Source organism: Pan paniscus, chromosome 11, assembly GCF_029289425.2.
Source record: "Pan paniscus chromosome 11, NHGRI_mPanPan1-v2.0_pri, whole genome shotgun sequence".
NCBI classification, from domain to species: Eukaryota; Metazoa; Chordata; class Mammalia; order Primates; family Hominidae; genus Pan; species Pan paniscus.
Genome location: NC_073260.2, coordinates 108,796,072 through 108,819,348, shown reverse-complemented (window position 1 = coordinate 108,819,348; position 23,277 = coordinate 108,796,072). Strand labels below are relative to the sequence as shown.

Below are 23,277 nucleotides of genomic sequence, written 5' to 3'. Positions count from 1 at the left end.
AGTCTTATGTTTAATATTTGGCCATTGTAAAGAAGCGACTAGTAAAAGACACTAAATTAAAGTAAAAAACAATATTTGGATTTGATTGCTTTTATCTGAAAAAATGTAGTAGATGTTAGAAAAGTAGTGTTTGTAAGAATCTAATATTTCTAAGACTTTTTTTTAATGTCTAAGCTTTAAAACAGTTAGTGTAAATGCTACTAGAAAAATGAAATTTGTAGAGAAGGCAGCCTGGTTTTACTATCACAGCATGTCTTTAGCACTGGGTAAAGTTTGCTAGCCACATGTTGGGTAATTCTTGAATTTAAATACGTTGAGCCATCATGTAAATATATCTCAAGTGTCTATGCCTACTAAAGTATCTGGGCCCAGTGCCACATACCATTCCATTTACTAACTTTGTTTTTGTAATCTTAGTATTTATGTTCTTGTTTCTTTTCTATTTGAAAAAGATAGTTATTGGAACAAGGACTTCCTTTCTAGAAGTAAAGTTTTTTTTTTTACTGTCAGTTAAGTAAGGGTTACCCTTGATGTAATGTTTATTGTAAACACTTTAGATTTATTTGACATTTTAGTAAAATCAAGTGAGTTTAGAATGGAGAACAAAACTCAGGGAGATTCAGGTTCATCATGCTATATTGCATTTTATTCCTCTTTTACTGTGGTATTGAGAGTGTATTTGGCAAGGAATCCAGGTGAGTCATAAAAGTGTTATTAGATGTTGAAACTTTTTTCTTCATAATTGAACTCCAAGAATATTCAGAGATAAAGTGGAGCTTATTGATATTGTTGGAGGTGACAATTCCTTAAGGTATACATGCCAGCCTGCAGCGATTCAGAGAGTTAGGTACAATCACATGTACACTATGTTCTGATAGACTGTGAGTCCATGGGAATGGATACCTCTAATGAAATTTTGGAAGAGACTTCTGACTACTTTTCAAATAATTGCTTTAGAAATTGTTTTTGTTAATTATAATATTAGCAGTTGAATTTGCATGGTGCTTGATATAATTTTCAATGCTTTTGCATATTTTGCATGTCTCTCCTTATTATGTAAGCCCTACCACAGGCATATGAGATAGGTCATTTAAGTATCATTTCTATTTTACAAGCGAGGAATCTAAGGTTCAGACAACTGATACTACTTACTTGTGTAGTAAGGAAGTTCTAGGGGCAGGATTAGAAGAAACATAACCATATGTGAAATGTCTAGCCCATTGCTTGGCATTTAGAAATTACAAAGTGAATGTTATGGACTGTTTTAGTACATTTTTACCATCCTTATCTTCCAGTCCCTTTTGCATTATATTGTAATACTGCTTCTTTTAGAAATATATGCTATTTTTATATATAAAGCAATATCTGAAAATAGGTATAGTGACACCTCAGTTTCATATTTATGGAACTCATATTCCTTTTTTTTTTGGAGCTAGTACCTCACTACATTGCCTAGGCTAGAGGGCAGTCGTGCGATCATAGCTCACTGCAGCCTCAACCTCCCAGGCTTAAGAGATTCCCCCACCTCAGCCTCCCAAGTAACTGGGACTACAGGGCACGCCACCATGCTCTGCTGATTTTTGTATTTTTTAAGTAGAGACGGGGTTTCGCCCTGTTGTCCAGGCTGGCCCTGAACTCCTGGGCTCAAGCAGTACACCTGCTTTGACCTCCCAAAGTGTTGGGATTACAGATGTGAGCCACGGTGCCCGGCTCACATTTCTTTTTCTTTCTTTCTCTTTTTTTGAAACAGGGTCTCACTCTGTCACTCAGGTGGAGTGCAGTGCTGCAGTCTCGGCTCACTGCAGCCTTGACCTCCTGGGCTCAGGTAATCCTTCCACTTCAGCCTCCTGAGTAGCTGAGACTATAGGCATGCACCGCCACACCTGGCTAAGTTTTTGTATTTTTTCGTAGAGATTGGGTTTTGCCATATTTTCGCAAGCCATCTGCCTGTCTTGGCCTCTCAGAGTGCTGGGATTACAGGTGTGAACTACTGTGCCTGGCCAGAACTCACATTTTTAAGTGATTCTTGATTAATGTTTAAACATGATAATGTATGAAAAATCTAAATAGTGCTACATTGTCAGCCACCCACAAATGGTAGTTCTCTTCATTTGTATTTCTCAGAGTTTTTTTTTTTTCTGAGAAACTGAAGTTTTAATACACTATATCATAAATTGCTACTGTAGATAAGAATATCAAGATAATTTTTACATAATTTAGTTAATATTAATAAAAAACTGTATATGTTATATACCAAATATATAGCACACTGTGTTGCATGCTGCGGTAGTAACAAAGAGGTATACTATATAGTTTTTTCCTCAAAAAGTGTAAAATATAATTGGGGAGATACATGAAAAAGTAAATAACACAAGGTTTATCATGGGCTGTACATAATTAGTTGCCAAAAGAATGCTATACATTTAGAAGAGGAGATAGATGGTCAAAGTTTGAGGAGGCTTAGCAGAGGAGACTGGAGCCAACCTGGGCCCTGTTGCCAGGATCTGAAAGCACAGAAAGAAGGGAGATATAGGACACATCAGAATTTAGAGATAATATTGCTAATTTTCCACAGTCAGAGGTAATATCTCTTAACAATAAGCAAACCAGACATCTTGCCTGTATTGACATATTTATTCCCAGTCTTCCGATAAAAAGAACTCTGTTCTTTTGAGGGTATGGCTTATCCAAAGGGTATTTTATAATTTACAGTGCTTTAGAAACAAAACAATAAACCCAGGCACATACTATTTTTGGCACATATTTTTGATGTGTTAAATTTACATAATGAAAATAGTGTTTTAAAATTAAATAACCATTATGGGGCTTGAGAATGTGTGTGTGTATATGAAGACTAGATAATAGGATTGCTAGATCATATGATAATTCTATGTTTAACTTTTTGAGGAACTGCCAAACCGTTTTTGAAAATGGCTGCACTATTTTACAATCCCATTAGCAATGTCTGAGAGTTCCAATTTCCCTACAAAGTGTCCTTATTTTTTAACAGAGAAACATTTACATAATAGAGAAAGCAGGTGAATTTATGTTTGTTATATTTTTAAATATTACCATAGCTTAAAAAGGCAAGATATGAAACTTATAAAAATAAGACACTTTAAATGAAGTCCTTTGATGTCTATATGCCATTGAATGTCCAGTGTGCAATTTGCCTTTTTGCCAACATAAAGAGCAAGAACTCAGCGAGCAAGAGTGATACAAAAGAATTTTACTCCCTAGGGAAGTGTCTAATTTCTGGCCCAGAGTCTCAAAGTTCACAGAGTGCTGTAAGCCAGTAAGGCATCCCTCAAAGTTCATGTATTTCAGGAAGTAAGTCCGTGATTCATTAAGGAAAAAAGCTGTCCTTTTTCCACATTATGGATGCACTTTGAATTTATTAGAGAGTAAAGGAAAACTGGTGAAATTATGTAGTATTTTTGTTATGCTATTGAATTTTGTGTAAAAGGTATGCATTCTATATTTTTACGTTTTTTCCTTCACGATCGGAATGTTTTTATGGGGGAATTTGAGAATATTATTTTTCGAAATTAAACACACTGAGGAGCAGGTTATTTCAGTACTAGGAATGCTTTTGTCCCATATGAAAGCGATGTTCCTTATGTTTGTTTTAAAAATACTGGCCTTTAATCTCCTTGGGTGGAAAACATTCGATTTTTTTTTTAAAGCAAATTTGCTCTATAGCTGTTTCCACCCTTAAAATCAAACAGGCTTTGTTCTTCAAGAATAATTCACAGTAAATAATGCAATACCTCTGAAAGTAGTTCCCTATGGAAAGTCAGAATTAATTTAAACCAGAATTCTGACATGTAGATAAGTTCCAAATTACATTTGGAAATTTTGTTTTTTTAAATTATATTTTTCTTTTTTCTAAGCCTTTACACTCTAAAGCTTTTTTCATTAATTGGGCATTTATTCAGTGTCTATTATGGGCAAAACACTGTGCTAAGCAAAACCAGGGATGATTTTATAAAGGGTTATTTAATTCCTTCAATATTTATTAAATACCTACAGAGTATAGAGCACTGTGACAGACACTATAGTAAATAATTCGTAACCTCTAGGAACTAGCAATCTTGTATTTGAGGGAGAGTAGATATACACACATGAAATAAATAAGTAGTGTAGAAGTTAAATGCCTGAGTGACCCTTACTTAAGTTCAGAGAAGGTCAAGATCAGTGTGAAGGAAAATGATAGTAAAATGAGTCATAGAATAGACAGAACCTGAAATGGGCTCTGAAGATTGTTAGTATTCAAATAGTGTTAGGGGAGATCGAAGGCAAAGGAGCCGGGTGTTCTACAGAACATGTTAAATTGTGAAAAGTAGTGGTGAGGCTAATGCCTGTATACTAAAGGAAGAGATCAACTTCTTGTTCATCAGGTTGAGGACAGTGGGAGAAGGTGAATTCTTTACTGGGGAAGACGTGGGGATGTTGGTACCTGAGGGGAGAACCTTAGTTCAGTAAAGACAAAAAAGTTAGGTAATAGAATTAGATAAACCTAGCTGAAGGAGTGTGGGCAAATTGTGTAACTTCTCTAAACCTCAATTTTATTATCAGTAAAACTGTGCCAACCTCATAGTTCAGTATAAGGATTTAAAAATATATATGTAAAGCATTTAGAACAATGCCTAGAATATGAATAAGCACTATAATATTCAAACTATTCCTATTAAAATAGAGAAATAGTAGGCCTCACAGTATCCACTGAGATTTGGGTTCTAGTAGGAGTGAATTGGAAACTTTGAGACAAAATTATTTATGTAATACCAATTTTTTTTTTTTTGATACCAAGTCTCGCTCTGTCGCCCAGCCTGGAGTGCAGTGGCACGATCTTGGCTCACTGCAACCTCTGCCTTCTGGGTTCAAGTGATTCTCCTGCCTCAGCCTCCTGAGTAACTGGGACTACAGGAGCGTGCCACCACGCCTGGGTAATTTTTTGTATTTTTAGTAGAGATGGGGTTTCACTGTGTTAGCCAGGATGGTCTCGATCTCCTGGTCTTGTGATCCACCTGCCTTGGCCTACCAAAGTGCTGGGATTACAGGTTTGAGCCACCGTGCCTGGCCCTCCAATGTGTTTTTTTAATCTGTTAATTGATCTTTTCTTTTTATGCATCTGGATTTTTAGTTTTAGCAATCCTATCTTTATAACAAGATTAAGTAATTTGCCTGTATTTTCTTCTAATATTTCTGTGGTTTCATTTTTTTCACATATAAATTTATGGTCTATTTGGAATTTACTTATGTATAAAATGTCAGGTATAGATCAACTTTTATATTTTTTTCCAGAAGGCCATCCAGTTATTTCACCACCATTTAGTCTGTCTTTTTCCCGCTGCTTTGAATTGCTACCTTTATCATTGAAGTTTTTTTGTGCTTACATCTGTTTCTAGCTGTTCTGTTCCATTGGTCTTTTTTTTTTAATGTACAAATAACATGATTTTTTAAATAGAGGTTTTTGTTTGTGTGTGTGTGAGACAGTCTTGCTCTGTCACCCAAGCTAGAGTGCAGTGGTGTGATCTTGGGTTGCTGCAACCTCTGCTTTTCAGGTTCATGCAGTTCTCCTGCCTCAGCTTCCCAAGTAGCTGGGATTACAGGCCTGTGCCATCATGACTGGCTAATTGTTTTTTTGTATTTTAAGTAGAGACAGGGTTTCACCATATTGGCCAGTCTGGTCTAGAACTCCTGATCTCAGGTGATCCACCCGCCTTGGCCTCCCAAAGTGCTGGGATTACAGGCATGAGCCACTGTGCCCGGCCTTAATTAGAGGTTTTGTTGGTGTTTCAATATGTGGTGGGGCTGTTCCCCTCTCATTCCTCTTCTTTTTCAGGGTTAAACTCAACTTGCCTAGCTCCAGAAAACAAACTGGTTTGTTTTTTGGTGGAATTGTACTACGTTTATCAATTTACTTAGGAATAATTGAATCTTTGTGATGAGTTAGGCTGTTGAAGTTTGAAGTATTATTTTGTGTCTTTCAACCATATTTAAAACTTTTCCTCATATAGATTTTTTACATTTCAGGCTAAATTGATTCCTAAATTATTATATCTTTTTTATTATGGAATTCTAAATGGGGTTTTCTCTTCCATTATTTTCTTTTTTGTTTATCTGTATATATTAAGGATATTGATATTTTAAATTGTGGTAAAATATGCATGACATAACATTTACCATTTTGATCCTTTTAAAGTATACAGTTCAGTGGCATTAAGTGTGTTCACAGTATTGCACAACCATCACCACTATTTAGCTCCTGAACTTTTCATCACTCCAAACAGAAACCCTGAACTCGTTAAGCAGTCACTCCTTATTCCTTCTTCTCCTCAGCCCCTGGTGACCAAAAATGTGTTTTCTGTGTCTATAAATTTTACTAGTGTGTATATTTTGTATAAATGGAGTCATACAAATGTGGCCTTTTGTGTCTGGTTTCTTTCTCTTAGCGTAATTTTTCAATTTATGTTGTACCATGTATTAGTACTTCATTCCTTTTTATGGCTGAATAATAGTCTGTTGTGTGGATATACCACATTTTGTTTATTCATTCATCCTCTGTTAGGCATTTGTGTTTTTCCTACCTTTTGGCTATTGTGAATAATGTTGCTGTGAACAAGAAGCTATTGATTTTTTTGTATGTTAATTTAATATATTTTAACCTTACTGACTTTTTTTTCTGTTTGAATTCTGTCATTGGATCTTTTGCTATTTCTAGATTTATGATCAAATTTTCTACAAATGGAGATAGTTTTACTTCTTCTTTGCCGATTCTTATGTCTCTACGTGCTTTTTGTTGCCTAGTTGTACTGGCTAATAACACACCAAATACAATGTTAAATACTAGTGGAGATAGTGGGTGTTCTTGCATTGCTCCGGAACTTGGTAAAAATGCTTTAGGTTTTTCTCCATTATTAAGATACTGACTTTAGGATACAGTGTCTCTATCTCTACCTGTATCTACATGCACAATTTTTATTGTAATTTTATGTGTAATTTTTGTTGAAAACACTTTTGCCTGAGACACTGAGGTTCACTTTTATTTTCACTTACCTAAGTATTGCTAGTTTGCCTCTTGTATTTTCTAGGTTTTCTGTAATTTTCTTTTTTTTCTCTAATTGAACAGATGAAATTGATTTTGAAGAGAATAAAGAATCAACCTTTGTGATTTCCATTTGTTCCCCTCATCCTACTCCCAACTGATGCAACTCTACTGCTAACCCTGGCTATCTTTATTATGTTTCTGATTCTCACATCCCTTTACTAAGAATAGGGACAGTTCCAGGATTTTATGGCTTCTCATACCTCTCTAGATAAAGTTAAGTTTCTTAGTGTAGCACATAAGGTACTCAGTCCTCTGTTATCTGTGTACTTTTCAAATTTCCATCCTTTCTCTCATTTCTTCAGGTATTCTGAATTATTTGCATCCTTAGAGCATACTATGCTGTTTTCTGGCTCTTCCTTTTCCTCATGCTAGTCTTCCTGCTGTAATCTAGCTATAAGCCAAGTGTCAAGTTTTATTTTTCCTTAAAGTGTGCCTGCTTTAAGAGGGTTGTCGCACATCCTCTTGCAAGCAGTCTGCGTAGCTACTGCTTCTCAGAGTTCCTTGCTTCTTTTAGCACTCCCTGTGGGCCACCACTTGCTTTACTAATGGTCTTTGTGTGGAATTCTGGGACATAGTCCCATTGATAGAATATGGCTGCCAAAGTTTAAGTGCCCTTTTGTACTCTTCAGGCAACCTGGAATATCTCTATCATAGCATTATACCATGCTAGTTGATTTACTTGTCTCTTTTCCGAGTACATGTGATTTAGTAACTAATCAATACTTTTTTTTTGTTTTTTTTTTTAATAGAGACAGGGTCTTGCACTGTCACCTAGGCTGGTCTCAAATTCCTGGACTAAAGAGATCCTCCCACCTTCACCCTCTTGAGTAGCTAGAACTGTACACATACCACCCTACTTGGCTGATATTTTTAAATTTTTTTTTGTAGAGACAGGGTCTTAGTCTGTTGCCCAGGTTGGTCCTAAACTCCTGCCCTCAAGTGATCCTCTCACCTTGGCCTCCAAAAGTGCTGGGATTATAGGTGTGAGCCCTTATGCCTGGCCCCAATAAATGTTTATTGAATAATAAGTGAATAGTAAAGGAAACTGGGATCTGTTACCTTCTTCTTTTTTTTTTTTTTTTTTTTTTTGAGACAGTGTCTTGCCCTGTTACCCAAGCTGGAGTGCAGTGGCATGATCATGGCTCACTGCAGCCTCAACCTCCTGGATTCAACTGATTCTCTGACCTCAGCCTCCCGAGTAGCTGTAACTATAGGTGTGCACCACCATTCCTGTCTTGATTTTTTTTATTTTTTATTTGTGGAGATGGGGTCTTGCTATGTTGCCCAGGATGGTCTCAAACTCTTGAGCTCAAGCAATCCTCTTGCCTCAGCCTCCCAAACACTGGGATTACAGGCGTGAGCCATTTTGCCTGTCCCTTCTTAATTTTACTCTTTCTTTCAAGATTCCTTACTGATTAGGTTAAGATTTTATAGAGAGAGCCAATTTATTTTCTAGTGATTAATTGTGGTTCTTACAGTTAAATTTCTTTTTATTTCAAATTAAGTTTTGGATTGTAAGCAACTTGATTAGGCAAAAAGGAGCAGAGGGCTGCTGAGGCCCAGCTCACAATTAGTATTTCCTGTCACCACTGGAGATGCACTGTGTATAGCTTTCTGTCATGGGGAGGTAAGACAGAAACTGAAATAAGTGAGTATCCTTGAGAGACAGTGCCTTCTCATGCAGTAAATGGTAGACCATGCTATTTGTTATATCATTGATTGAACCGGTTGCTTATTTTGGTAAAAAGTAAAGTCTTTTTTACATCTAGGAAACCCTCTATTGGCAGTGTCATTTCTGTTTAAAAGTAGAAATGAAGAATTAGTGAGGAGTGGAAGAAGAGAAATTATACAGAGAAAGCATATTTTTCTTTTCTAAATTTGTGTGTTTATGTATAAGTCTACAGGAAATTTATGAAATAGTCTTAAATTTATGTGTTCTACTTTACATAAAGCTTCTATGTGAGAGGATTTAAAAATCAATGTGCACATTCAGATCTAAGCTGTTTGGCTCACTGTTGCCCTATCTTATTTATATTTTGGATATTTTAGCACATGTATCTTTTAAAGAGGAAGAAGTGGTTGTCAGCAAGTTTGTTTTCTTTGCGTAAAGGGAATTAATATAATGCCTGTTTGTTTCATGATCAAATATATTTTTTGACTTCTTCCATAGAAATTTCAAGAAATTGCTGAAAAAAATATGGAAAAATTGAACCATATTGAGAAGTCACATGAACAGTTGGTTCTTGAAAATTCGCACTTCAAAAAACTGTTATCACAGACTCAAAGGGAACAGATGTCCTTGCTGGCAGCCTGTGCATTAATGGCTGGTGCCTTATATCCCCTCTATAGCCGATCATGCGCCTTGTCTACACAGAGAGATTTTCTCCAGGAGCAGGTCAACACCTTTGAGTTGTTCAAACTGGAAATTAGAACTCTAGCCCAGGCTTTGTCAACTGTAGAGGAAAAGAAGCAAGAGGAAACCAAGATGAAAAAGAAAACATTCAAAGGATTGATACGTATATTTCGGAAAGGTGTTATTGCAATTTTGGCAGCAAACAGACTTAAGATTTTGGGCCAATCATGTGTCTCCCTTTTTACCTGGATGGAGAGTTTCAAAGAAGGCATAGGCATGTTAGTGTGCACAGGAGAGCCCAAAGACAAGCATAAATTTCCAAGTAAGATAATTTGTGCTTTTAAAAATATAAGTTGCATGTAAGTGAAATACAGTGTGACTATACCTGGCTATTATGGAAAAACTCTTAAAAAATCATGTAATATGCCAAATAATATAACATAGTCTCCATATGTATGTATATGTGTGTATGGATAAGTGAATATTTTTGTATAAATTAGGCTGTGATTTTTTTTGTTTTAAACAGGTTGAAATATTAGATGGCAAATATATATAATTTCAACTTTGTCTTGTTTTAGATTTGAATCCTCTGCAGTGAAGTGGAGAGTTTATACAGTGATTTTTCAGTTATGTCAATCAAAAACTGCCCTGTTTCAAATTACCAGTGTAATTTATTTTCAGTTTCTATGAATAAGTATGAAATGGGTTAAAAATATATTGAAGAATTGTGTGAAAATGAGACAAATGTAAATTTTCCAGTTTTTTGAATGCTTAACTATTTTGAAGAAACAATATAAGTTTTAATTTTTAAAAAGCAGACTATTAAGTAATATAAGTAAAACTAAAGAAAATTTGTTTTTTTCTGTTTATTTGGTGTCATTTACAGTTATTTGTAAATTAGGTCAAGCTAATCTAACATTTAATAGATTTTTCCACATGAGGCAATGTTCACAATAGGGTTTTATCTGTTTCTTAAATAGTTGACCACTGCTACGAATTTTAAATATAGATTTTAATAAAGTTTTGTAGAATTTTACAATGGATTTTTTCAATTTTATAGAACATCAAAAGGAGCAGTTGCGTTGTTTACAAGCGCTCAGTTGGCTCACCAGTTCTGACCTTCTTGCTGCAATAATCAGTTCTATGGCTGAATTACAAGACGTCATTGGTAAAACAGGTATGGTTCCTTCTTTTATGTCCTTGCAAAATACATTTAAGAACAAATATCCAGAAATTCTTTATGTCACAAATTATAATAAACCATATAGGGAGAAAATATATTTGTTTTTATCTTTATTCAGTCATAGAGAGATTGTTAACTCTGTACTTAATGATGTAAATTAATATAAATTGTGTCTCTGTTTATGGGGAAATGACATTTCTTGGTGAATGTATCCACCTTTTCTTTTTTTCTATCTGTTTTTCCTATGGAAAGCTCATCATTAGCTTTTTATTAAGTAATACTGGCAATGTTTTTTCATATGTTTTGGCCTTATTTCACTTCTACTTCTGGCTGTAAACTTCATAAGCTTGAGTAATATGAGAGCCAGTAGAAAATTTTTGTCTCTCGTTTTGTGATTTTTTTTTACTTTTTCTAGTTTATTTTAGATGGAATTAATTTGGATAGTCTGCTCCTTTCCACCTGGTGTGGAACCACCTATTATCAGCAATTTACAAAGGTTTAAAATGCAAGTTTTTTTTTATGATTCAGATTGCACGATATTTTGTCTGACAGGTTCAATGAAAACTAATTGGACTAATTATGGTCATTTCAGACACATTAATTGTTAAAATTGTGTAATGGACTTGTTAAGATTTGTCTGTTTAATGAAATGTAAGCCTATATGTGATGATAATTTGGGATTTAATTCTTAGACAATTCCACTGTGCAAATATAGATTATTCATTGTGATTTCAAATATCAAAACCTAGGCTTTTGTAATAGGAAACTTAAAGATTATTTTTAAGTTGTGGCCATTGATGTTGGTAAGCAATGTGCATATTTAATGTATTGGCAGAACCTCAAGATACTGGGTTTGAAGTCTGAAATAAAAGTCTAAACTAAATGTATTTTAAGAATTTTGGTATTATAACTTCAAAGCAAAACTGAACATTCTTGAAAGAGCTTAGAAATAGTTTTTAGATTTGGTTTAAGAAACAGGTGATTTGAGTGCTTCCAAGATGGCCAAATAGGAACAGCTCCGGTCTGCAACTCCAGCGAGATTGATGCAGAAGACGGGTGATTTCTGCATTTCCAATTGAGGTACCTTGTTCATCTCATTGAGACTGGTTGGACAGTGGGTGGAGCCCATGGAGGGTGAGCTGAAGCAGGGCGGGGTGTCACCTCACCTGGGAAGCACAAGGGGTCAGGGGATTTTCCTTTCCTAGCCAAGGGAAGCTGTGAGAGACTGTACTGGGAGGAATGGTACACTTCCGCTCAAATACTCCGCTTTTCCCACAGTCTTCGCAACTGGCAGAGCAGGAGATTCTCTCCAGTGACTGGCTCAGCGGGTCCCATGCCCACAGAGCCCAGCAAGCTAAAATCCATTGGCTTGAAATCCTTGCTGCTAGCGCAGCAGTCTGAGAACGACCTGGGATGCTGGAGCTTGGTGGGGGGAGGGCGTCTGCCATTGCCAAGGCTTGAGTAGGTGGATTTATGCTTACAGTGTAAACCAAGTTGCCGGGAAGCTCAAACTGGGCAGAGCCCACTGCAGCTCAGCAAGGCTGACTGCCTCTCTAGATTCCAGCTCTGTGGACAGGGCATATCTGATCAAAAGGCAGCAGCCTCAGTCAGGGACTTATAGATAAAACCCTCATCTTCCTGGGACAGAGCCACTGGGGCAAGGGGCAGCTGTGGGCACAGCTACTGCAGACTTAAACGTCCCCCTGCCTGACAGCTCTGAAGAGAGCAGTGGTTCTCCCAGCATGGTGTTCGAGCTCGAATAACGGGCAGACTGCATCCTCAAGTGGGTCCCTGACCCTCGTGTAGCCTGACTGGGAAACACCTCCCAGTAGGGGCCAACAGACACCTCTTACAGGAGAGCTCTGGCTGGCATCTGGCAGGTGCCCCTCTGGGACGAAGCTTCCAGAGGAAGGATCAGGCAGCAATACTTGCTGTTTTTCAGCCTCCACTGGTGATACCTAGGCACACAGGGTCTGGACTGGACGTCCAGCAAACTCCAACAGATCTGCAGCTGAGGAGCCTGTTAGAAGGAAAACTAACAAACAGAAAGGAATAGCATCGACATCAACAAAAAGGACATCCACACCAAAACCTCATCTGTAAGTCACCAACATCAAAGACCAAAGGTAGATAAAACCACAAAATGGGGAGAAACCAGAGCAGAAAGGCTGCAGATTCCAAAAACCAGAACACCTCTTCTCCTCCAAAGGATCACAACTCCTCACCAGCAAGGGAACAAAATTGGACGGAGAATGACTTTGACGAGTTGACAGAAGTAGGCTTCAGAAGATGAGTAATAACAAACTTCTCTGAGCTAAAGGAGCATGTTCTAACCCACCGCAAGGAAGCTAAAAACCTTGAAAAAAGGTTAGACGAGTGACTAACTAGAATAATCAGTGTAGAGAAGAACATAAATGACCTGATGCAGCTGAAAAACACAGCATGAGAAATTCATGAAGCATACACAAGCTTCAGTAGTAGATTTGATCAAGCGGAAGAAAGTATATCCGTGATTGAAGATCAAACTAATGAAATAAAACGAGAAGACAAGATTAGAGAAAAAAGAGTAAAAAAAATGAACAAAGCCTCCAAGAAATAGGGGACTATGTGAAAAGACCAAATCTGTGTTTGATTGGTGTACCTGAAAGTGACGAGGAGAGTGGAACCAAGTTAGAAAACACTTTTCAGGATATTATCGAGGAGAACTTCCCCAACGTAGCAAGGCAGGCCAACATTCAAATTCAGGAAGTACAGAGAACACCACAAAGATATTCCTCGAGATGAGCAACCCCAAGACACATAATCGACAGATTCACCAAAGTTGAAATGAAGGCAAAAATGTTAAGGGCAGACAGAGAGAAAGGTCGGGTTACACACCCGCTTTAGCCCATCAGACTAACAGCGGATCTCTTAGCAGAAACCCTACAGCCAGAAGAGAGTGGGGGGCCAATATTCAACATTCTTAAAGAAAAGAATTTTCAACTCAGAATTTCATATCCAGCCAAACTACGCTTCTTAAGTGAAGGAGAAATAAAATCCTTTACAGACAAGCAAATGCTGAGAGATTTTGTCACCACCAGGCCTGCCTTACAAGAGCTCCTGAAGGAAGCACTAAACATGGAAAGGAACAACCAGTACCAGCCACTGCAAAAACATGCCAAATTGTAAAGATGCTATGAAGAAACTGCATCAAATAATGGGCAAAATAACCAGCTGGCATCATAATGACAGGATCAAATTCACATATAACAATATTAACCTTAAATGTAAATGGGCTAAATGCTCCAGTTAAAAGACTCAGACTGGTAAATTGGATAAAGAGTCAAGACCCATTGGTGTGCTGTATTCAGGAGAACCATCTCACATGCAAAGACACACATAGGCTCAAAATAAAGGGATGGAGGAAGATCTACCAAGCAAATGGAAAGCAAAAAAAAGCAGGGGTTGCTCTTCTAGTCTCTGATACAACAGACTTTAAACCAACAAAGATTGAAAGAGACAAAGAAGGCCATTACATAATGGTAAAGAGATCAATTCAACAAGAAGAGCTAACTATCCTAAATATATATGCACCCAATACAGGAACACCCAGATTCATAAAGCAAGTTCTTAGAGACCTACAAAGAGACTTAGACTCCCACACAATAATAATAGGAGACTTTAACACTCCACTGTCAACATTAGACAGATCAACGAGACAGAAAATTAACAGGGATAGCCAGGAGTTGAACTGAGCTCTGGACCAAGCGGACCTAATAGACATCTACAGAACTCTCCACCCCAAATCAAAGGAATATACATTCTTCTCAGCACCACATCGCACTTATTCTAAAATTGACCACATAATTGGAAGTAAAACACTCCTCAGCAAATGTAAAAGAACAGAAATCACAACAAACTGTCTCTCAGACCACAGTGCAATCAAATTAGAACTCAAGATTAAGAAACTCACTCAAAACCGCTCAACTATATGGAAACTGAACAACCTGCTCCTGAATGACTACTGGGTAAATAACAAAATAAAGGCAGAAATAAAGATGTTATTTGAAACCAATGAGAGCAAAGACACAACATGCCAGAATCTCTGGGACACATTTAAAGCACTGTGTAGAGGAGAATTTATAGTACTAAATGCCCACAAGAGAAAGCAGGAAAGATAAAAATCAACGCCCTAACGTCACAATTAAAAGAACTAGAGAAGCAACAGCACACAGATTCAAAAGCTAGCAGAAGACAAGAAATAACTATGATCAGAGCAGAACTGAAGGAGATAGAGACACAAAAAACCCTTCAAAAAAATCAATGAATCCAGGAGCTGTTTTTTTTTTTAAAAGATCAACAAAATAGACCTCTAGCAAGACTAATAAGAAAAGAGAGAAGAATCAAATAGATGCAATAAAAAATGACAAAGGGGATATCACCACTGATCCCATACAAATACAGACTACCATCAGAGAATGCTATAAACACCTCTACACAAATAAACTAGAAAATCTAGAAGAAATGGATAAATTCCTGGACACATACACCCTCCCAAGACTAAACCAGGAAGAAGTCGAATCTCTGAATAGACCAATAACAGGTTCTGAAATTGAGGCAATAATTAATAGCCTACCCACCAAAAAAAGCCCAGGACCAGATGGATTCACAGCCGAATTCTACCAGAGGTACAAAGAGGAGCTGGTACCATTCCTTCTGAAACTATCCCAATCAATAGAAAAAGAGAATCCTACCTAACTCCTTTTATGAGGCCAGCATCATCCTGATACCAAAGCCTGGCAGAAATGCAACAAAAAAAGAGAATTTTAGGCTAATATCCCTGATGAACATTGATGCAAAAATCCTCAATGAAATACTGGCAAACTGAATCCAGCAGCACATCAAAAATGCAAGGCTGGTTCAACATGTGCAAATTAATAAACATAATCCATCACAGAAACAGAACCAACCACAAAAACCACATGATTATCTCAATGGATGCAGAAAAGGCCTTCGACAAAATTCAACAGCCCTTCATGCTAAAAACTCTCAATAAACTAGGTATTGATGGAACGTATCTCATAATAATAAGAGCTATTTATGACAAACCCACAGCCAATATCATACTGAATGGGCAAAAGCTGGAAGCATTCCCTTTGAAAACCAGCACAAGACAAGGATGCCCTCTCTCACCACTCCTATTCAACACAGTATTGGAAGTTCTGGCCAGGACAATCAGGCAAGAGAAAGAAAGGGTATTCAGTTAGGAAAAGAGGATGTCAAATGGTCTCTGTTGGCAGGTGAAATGATTGTATATTTAGAAAACCCCATCGTCTCAGCCCAAAATCTCCTTAAGCTGATAAGCAACTTCAGCAAAGTCTCAGGATACAAAATCAATGTGCAAAAATCACAGGCATTCCTATACACCAGTAACAGTCCAACAGAGAGCCAAATCATGAATGATCTCCCATGCACTTCCAGTTGCTACAAAGAGAATAAAATACCTAGGAATCCAACTTACAAGGGATGTGAAGGACCTCTTCAAGGAGAACTACAAACCACTGCTCAACGAAATAAAAGAGGACACAAATGGCAGAACATTCCATGCTCATGGATAGGAAGAATTAATATCGTGAAAATGGCCATACTGCCCAAAATAATTTATAGATTCAGTGCTATCCTCATCAAGCTGCCACTGACTTTCTTCACAGAATTGGAAAAAACTACTTTAAATTTCATACGGAACCAAGAAGAGCCCACATAGCCAAGACAATCCTAAGCAAAAAGAACAAAGCTGGAGGCATCAGGCTGCCTGACTTCAAAACAGTAATCAAAACCGCATGGTACTGGTACCAAAACAGATATATAGGCCAATGCAACAGAACAGAGGCCTCAGAAATAACACCACACATCTACAACCATCTGGTCTTTGACAAGCCTGACAAAAACAAGCAATGGGGAAAGCATTCCCTATTTAATAAATGTGCTGGGAAAACTGCTAGTCATATGTATAAAGCTGAAACTGGATCCCTTCCTTACACCTTATACAAAAATTAACTCAAGATGGACTAAAGACTTAAATGTAAGACCTAAAACCATAAAAACCCTAGAAGAAAACCTGGGCAATACCATTCAGGACATTGGCATGGGTAAAGAGTTCATGACTATAACACCAAAAGCAATGGCAACAAAAGGTAAAATAGACAAATGGAATCTAATTAAACTGAGGAGCTTCTGCACAGCAGAAGAAACTATCATGAGAGTGAACAGGCAACCTACCGAATGGGAGAAAATTTTTGCAATTTATCCATCTGACAAAGGGCTAATATCCAGAATCTACAAAGAACTTAAACAAATTTACAAGAAAAAAACAACCCCATCAAAAATGGGCAAAGGATATGAACAGACACTTCTCAAAAGAAGACATTTATGCAACCAACAAACATGAAAAAATGCTCATCATCACTGGTCATCAGAGAAATGCAAATCAAAACCACAACGAGTTACCATCGCACACCAGTTAGAATGGCGATCATGAAAAAGTCAGGAAACAGCAGATGCTGGAGAGGATGTGGAGAAATAGGTACGCTGTTACACTGTTGGTGGGAGTGTAAATTAGTTCAACCATTGTAGAAGACAGTGTGGCAATTCCTCAAGGATCTAGAACTAGAAATACCATTTGACCCAAGCAATTCCACTTACTGGTATATACCGAAAGGATTCTAAATCATGCTACTATAAAGACACATGCACACATATGTTTATTGCGGCACTATTCACCATAGCAAAGACTTGGAACCGACCCTAATGTCCATCAATAATAGACTGGATAAAGAAAATGTGGCATATATACACCATGGAATACTATGCAGCCACAAAAATGGATGAGTTCATGTCCTTTGCAGGGTCATGGATGAAGCTGGAAACCATCATTCTCAGCAAACTATCACAAGGACAGAAAACCAAACAGCGCATGTTCTCACTCATAAGTGGGAGTTGAACAGTGAGAACACACGGACACAGGGAGGAGAACATCACACACCAGGGCTTGTCGGGGGTGTGGGCTGGGAGAGGGATAGCATTAGGAGAAATACCTAATGTAAATGATGAATTGATGGGTGCAGCAAACCAACATGGCACATATATACCTATATAACAAACCTGCACATTGTGCACATGTACCCCAGAACTTAAAGTATATATATATGAAAAAAGAAAAAGGTGATTTATGTTACTAATATTCTTTGTAAGTATGACGCTTAAAAGTAGATTGGTTTCTTAAGCTATCTTCTTGTTTATGTTATTAATTTATTTAATGTATTTTTTCTTGTCACTGTGTTATGTATATATTCTAGGAGATAAAATAAAAATGTGTGAATTGGTCTGACGCTAATACGCACAGTTGTAAGAGAACAAGAATGACAACTCATGAGCGACTTCAAGCAGAATGTAATTAAGGGTGAGATGAAGAGATACAGGCTTTTAATGCTACGAGAATCTACAGCATTTGCTGCTCAGTGTGGGCTTATGAGTATAGGAAAGACTTCAGGGAGGAACTTGTGATTTAGCTAGGCTTAGAATGATGGCAAGTTAGAGAGGAGAGATGGCATTCAGATGAAGGGCATGGTTAAGCAGAGATGCAGTTGTGTGAATAAACATAGAATGGAAGGAACAGACATTAAAAGGATGAGAATGAAAATCTGTGCCTAGCAGACCTGGCTTATAGATAGTGATTAATAAAGGATATTTTCCATTATTCATATCGGAAGAGAGATGTATCATTGGCATGGGGTCAAATTACAGAGGTTTTATAAAACTAGGCAGTAATTTCCTCTGAGCACATTCCAAAAGTGGCCCCTTACAACACTTTCAATGTTAAAATATTGACACAATAATTAAGACCCTGATAAAGATATGCATAGGTAAGATTTATCAAGTGGAACGTGGTGTCTTTACATGCTTGCCTAAGTCTAGGAGCAGAGGTGCCTTTGATATTAGATCTGGCTGTGCCTCTTACAGCTAGAGGAAATAGCAAGTTCAGGAAAACTTTTTTTTAGGGTAAGTTTTAAGTGTTTGTTGGCTGAGAAAGACGACTTTGAGAAGAGTAAGTGATTGCTAATTAAAGCAAGAGAATTATTGATGTATCACAGTCATGAGGAATATTGGAAGGAATATGGTCCATACAGGTAGATAATGGAATATTATTGGACTGACACAAAATTATCAGTGTGGACCCTCTCTGGATATAACTTGACCATCTGAGCTTTTAGAATAATTTCTTCAAACATGATGAGGGGTTTGTTTATATAATATTTTTCCAGGGTCATGTGTTTTCATTTTAAGTTATATTTTTGTAGTAGAAATTTCAGGTGTTTTGGCAGAAAGGATGGGAACATATTTTCAGAAAGTTAAAGCGTATGAGTAGTTATGAAGAGATAATAATGAGAGTAATAAATATAAAACCATAAGAGCTTATATAGTCATGTGGAGTTTCCAATTTAGCATATGAATAACCTAAACAGGTAAACATTATTGTATGGTAGAGAGAGCATTAGCTTTAAACAAAGGGGATTTGATTTTGTATCCAAATGTAGTTATCAGTTATCTAGTTATCAGTTGTGTGAAACTGGGCACGTTATTTAACTTTACTGGGTCTCAGATTCTTTGCCTGTAAATGAAGATATTATCTTCCTCCTTGATGTTACGAGGATTTAGTGAGATAATACTTTTTGAGCATTGTGTATAATACCTGGCATTTGATGGGTGGTAAAAAAATAGTTGTCACCTTATTACTCATCTCACTGTGAATGTAGAGTATAACATAAATGAGCACACATGCGCATACACACACACACCCCTTTATACATTTTCAGGCTACTAATTATTAATCTTCTATCCTAAAATTGCTAAGCTGCTCTACAGGGGAGGCAATACTTTAGGGTTAAGCAGGAATTCTGCCTGACTTTGAATACTGGTTCTGACACTAGCTGTGTGACCTTGGGCAAGTTATTTAAATCCTGTGTGCATCAATTTGTTTATATATAAAATGGGGAATGTAGTTTTACCTATCTCATAGAGTTATTTAGAAGACTAAATGAATACATTTTTAAAGTGCTTAGAAGAGTCTTTGATTACTGGTTTGCTTACTTTGCTTAGTTCATATATTGGTCATTATTAATATTTATTGCATTAACAGAATAATAAATAAATTTTGTAAAAAATAAGGTCAAATGAAAATACATTGGTTTATCTTAGAATTTCAAGGTAATTTAAATATTATATGTAGCTATAAATTTTAAAAAGATGATTCTGTTATAAATTAGTATGTAAAGATCAAGGAGAAGTTTATTCTCTAAATGGGATGACATTGTATGTTTGAAAGAGGTTTACCTTCTTTGTAATTATTGGATGACCCTACTTAAAATACCTTAATCAAATAGGAATTTTTCCTCCCAAATAATAGGAAGTCTAGAGGTAAGTAGAAATCTAGACTGGTTCTTTCGTCTCCGCTATCCTTAACGTGTTCATGTTTGTGTCTCTTAGTTTTAAGCTGGCTACTCTACTTTCAGGCATCAGGATTGTGTTTTTGCAAGAAGGAAAAGGGAAGGGCAAAATGTGAAGGCATTCATACATTGTTGGTAGGAATGAAAAGGATACAGATGCTTTGGAAAAGAGTCTGGAAGTTCATTAAAAAGTTAAGCATAGAGTTATCATATGAGCTAGCAATTCACTCCTAGGAATGTATCCAAGAGAAGGAGAAAGGAAAACATACATTCATACAAACACAAACCAATTCAAGTGTTTGTGAATTGGATACATTTGCAAATGTTCGTAGCATCAGTATGCATGAGTCAAAAAGTGAAAAGAAAACCCAGATGTCTATCAACTGATTAATGGATAGAGATATAAATGATGAAATATTATTAGTTCATAAAAAGGAATAAAGTACTGCTACATGCTATAATGTGAATGATCCCTGAAGACATTATGCAAAGTGAAAGAGGATGGTGACAAAAGATCACATATTGCATGATTCCATTTATTTGAATGTCCAGAGTAGACACATCTAGAGATAGAAAGTAGATTAGTGGTTGCCCAAGGCTGGAGTGAGGGTTAAGGGAGTATGGGAACTGACTGCTAATGGATATAGAGTTTCTTTTGGGGTTGATAAAAATGTTTTAAAATTGGTTGTGGTTATAGTTGCTGCACAACTCTGTGAGTATACTAAAAAACATTGATTTGTATACTTTAAATGGGCAAACTGTATGATGTTTAATTATGTCTCTAGAAAGCTGTTACAGATGTGAAGAGATGTGGCTGCTGAATGTATTCCTTTATGTCAGGAAGGCAAAAGCTTTCCCATAAGCTTACCCAGCAGTTTTCTCTTCTTGTTTCATTGACTTGAACCTGAATCACATGGTTATTCCTGGCTGGCTAGCTAGAAGGTGGCAACAGAGAAGGGATATTTTGTAGATGGATCCACTAATCAACAAACTCAACATAGAGAGGATTTACTTTCTAAAAAGCAAATATCATTTATTATCTCCACATCTACTGCCCCACCCTACCATTACAAAGGAAAACTGGTCAATTCAGAAAACTTGAAAAAAATAAATTAGAAAAGAATGAAAATAACAGAAACAAAAAATATTTTTCTATCAGCTCACACAAGAATGGTTACTGTTATTTTTTCTTTTTTAATAATTTCAACTTTTATTTTAGATCAGGGAATACATGTGCAAATTTGTTACGTGGGTATATGGTGTGATGCTGAGGTTTGGGGTATGAATGATTCTGTCACCCAGGTAGTGAGCATAGTAACCAATAGGTAGTTTTTCAGCCCTTACCCACCTCTTTCACTCCCTGCTCTAGTAGTCCCCAGTGTCTGTTCCCATCTTTTTGTCCATGTATGCCCAATGCTTAGCTCCCACTTATAAGTAAAAACATGCGGTATTTGCTTTTCTGTTCCTGTGTTAATTTGCTTAGGATAATGGCTAATAATGGTTTGGCTCTATGTCCCCACCCAAATCTCATCCTGAACTGTACTCCCATAATTCCGGCGTGTTGTGGGAGAGACCTGGTGGGAGATAATTTAATCATGGGGGTGGTTTCCCACATACTGTTCTCATGGCAGTGAATAGGTCTTAACAAGATCTGATGGTTTGATAAGGGGAAACCCATTCTGCTTCATTCTCCTTCTCTTTCTTTCTGCCACCATGTGAGATGTGCCTTTCACCTTCCACTGTAATTGTGAGGCCTCCTCAGCCATGTGGAACTATAGATCCAATAAACCTCTTTCTTTTGTAAATTGCTCAGTCTCGGGTATGTCTTTATCAGCAGTGTGAAAATGGACTAATACAGTAAATTGGTAGCAGTAGAGTGGGGCGTTGCTGAAAAGATACCTGAAAATGTGGAAAGATACCTGAAAATGTTTAAGCGACTTTGGAACTGGGTAACAGGCAGAGGTTGAAACAGTTTGGAGGGCTCAGAAGAAGACACGAAAATGTGGGAAAATTTGGAACTTCTTAGAGACTTACTGAATGGCTTTGCCCAAAAGTCTGATAGATATATGGACAATAAGGTCCAGGCTGAGGTGGTCTCAGATGGAGATGAGGAACTTGTAGGGTATTGGAGCAGAGGTGACTCTTGTTATGTTTTAGCAAATAGACTGGCGGTGTTTTGCCCCTGCCCTAGAGATTTGTGGAACTTTGAACTTGAGGGAGATGATTTAACGTATCTGGTGGAAGAAATTTCTAAGCAGCAAAAGAGGTGACTTGGGTACTGTTAAAGGCATTTAGTTTTATAAGAGAAGCAGAGCATAAAAGTTCAGAGAATGTGCAGCCTGACAATGTGATAGACAGAAAAACCAATTTTCTGAGGAGAAATTCAAGTGGGCTGCAGAAATTTGCGTAAGTAACAATTAGCTGAATCCCCAAGACAATGGGAAAATGTCTCCAGGTCACGTCAGAGGTCTTCACGGAAGCCCTTCCCATCACAGGCCCGGAGTCTTAGGAGAAAATGGTTTCATTGTCCAGTCCCAGGGTCCCCCGTGCTGTGGTCAGCCTAGGGGCTTGATGCCCTGCGTCCCAGCTGCTCCAGCTGTGGGGCTGAAAGGGGCCAACGTAGAGCTTGGTCCATGGCTTCAGAGGTGCAAGCCCCAAGCCTTGGCAACTTCCACATGGTGTTGAGCCTACGAGTGAACAGAAGTCAAGAATTAGGGTTTGGGAACCTCTGCCTAGATTTCAGAAGATGTATGGAAATGCCAGGATGCCGAGGCAGAAGTTTGCTCCAGGGGTGGGGCTCTCATAGAGAACCTCTGCTAGGGTGGTGTGGAAGGGAAATATGGGGTAGGAGCCCCCACACAGAGTTCCTACTGGGGCATCTGCCTAGTGGAGCTGTGAGAAGAGGGCCACCATCCTCCAGACCCCAGAATGGTAGATCCACTGACAGCTCGCACTGTTCACTTGGAAAAGCCACAGACACTCAATGCCAGCCCTTGAAAACAGCTGGAGGAAGGCCGTACCTTGCAAAGCCACAGGGGTGGAGCTGCCCAAGACCATGGGAACCCACTTCTTGCATCAGCGTGACCTGGATATGAGACCTGGAGTCAAAGGAGATCATTTTGGAGCTTTAACGTTTCACTGCCCT

General features: G+C 37.6%; 1 protein-coding gene across 10 annotated transcripts in view; it reads left to right on the top strand.

Moving 5' to 3' along the window:
- CCDC171 (coiled-coil domain containing 171) overlaps positions 1–23,277 on the top strand; it is a 446,519-nt gene that overhangs the window by 207,127 nt on the left and 216,115 nt on the right. For all 10 annotated transcript variants that reach the window (XM_055092101.2, XM_055092103.2, XM_024930188.4 and 7 more), the window contains 2 exons: positions 9,285–9,789; positions 10,528–10,644. In XM_055092101.2, the coding sequence (XP_054948076.1) occupies positions 9,285–9,789; positions 10,528–10,644 (622 nt within the window). The remainder of the gene's footprint in view (positions 1–9,284; positions 9,790–10,527; positions 10,645–23,277) is intronic.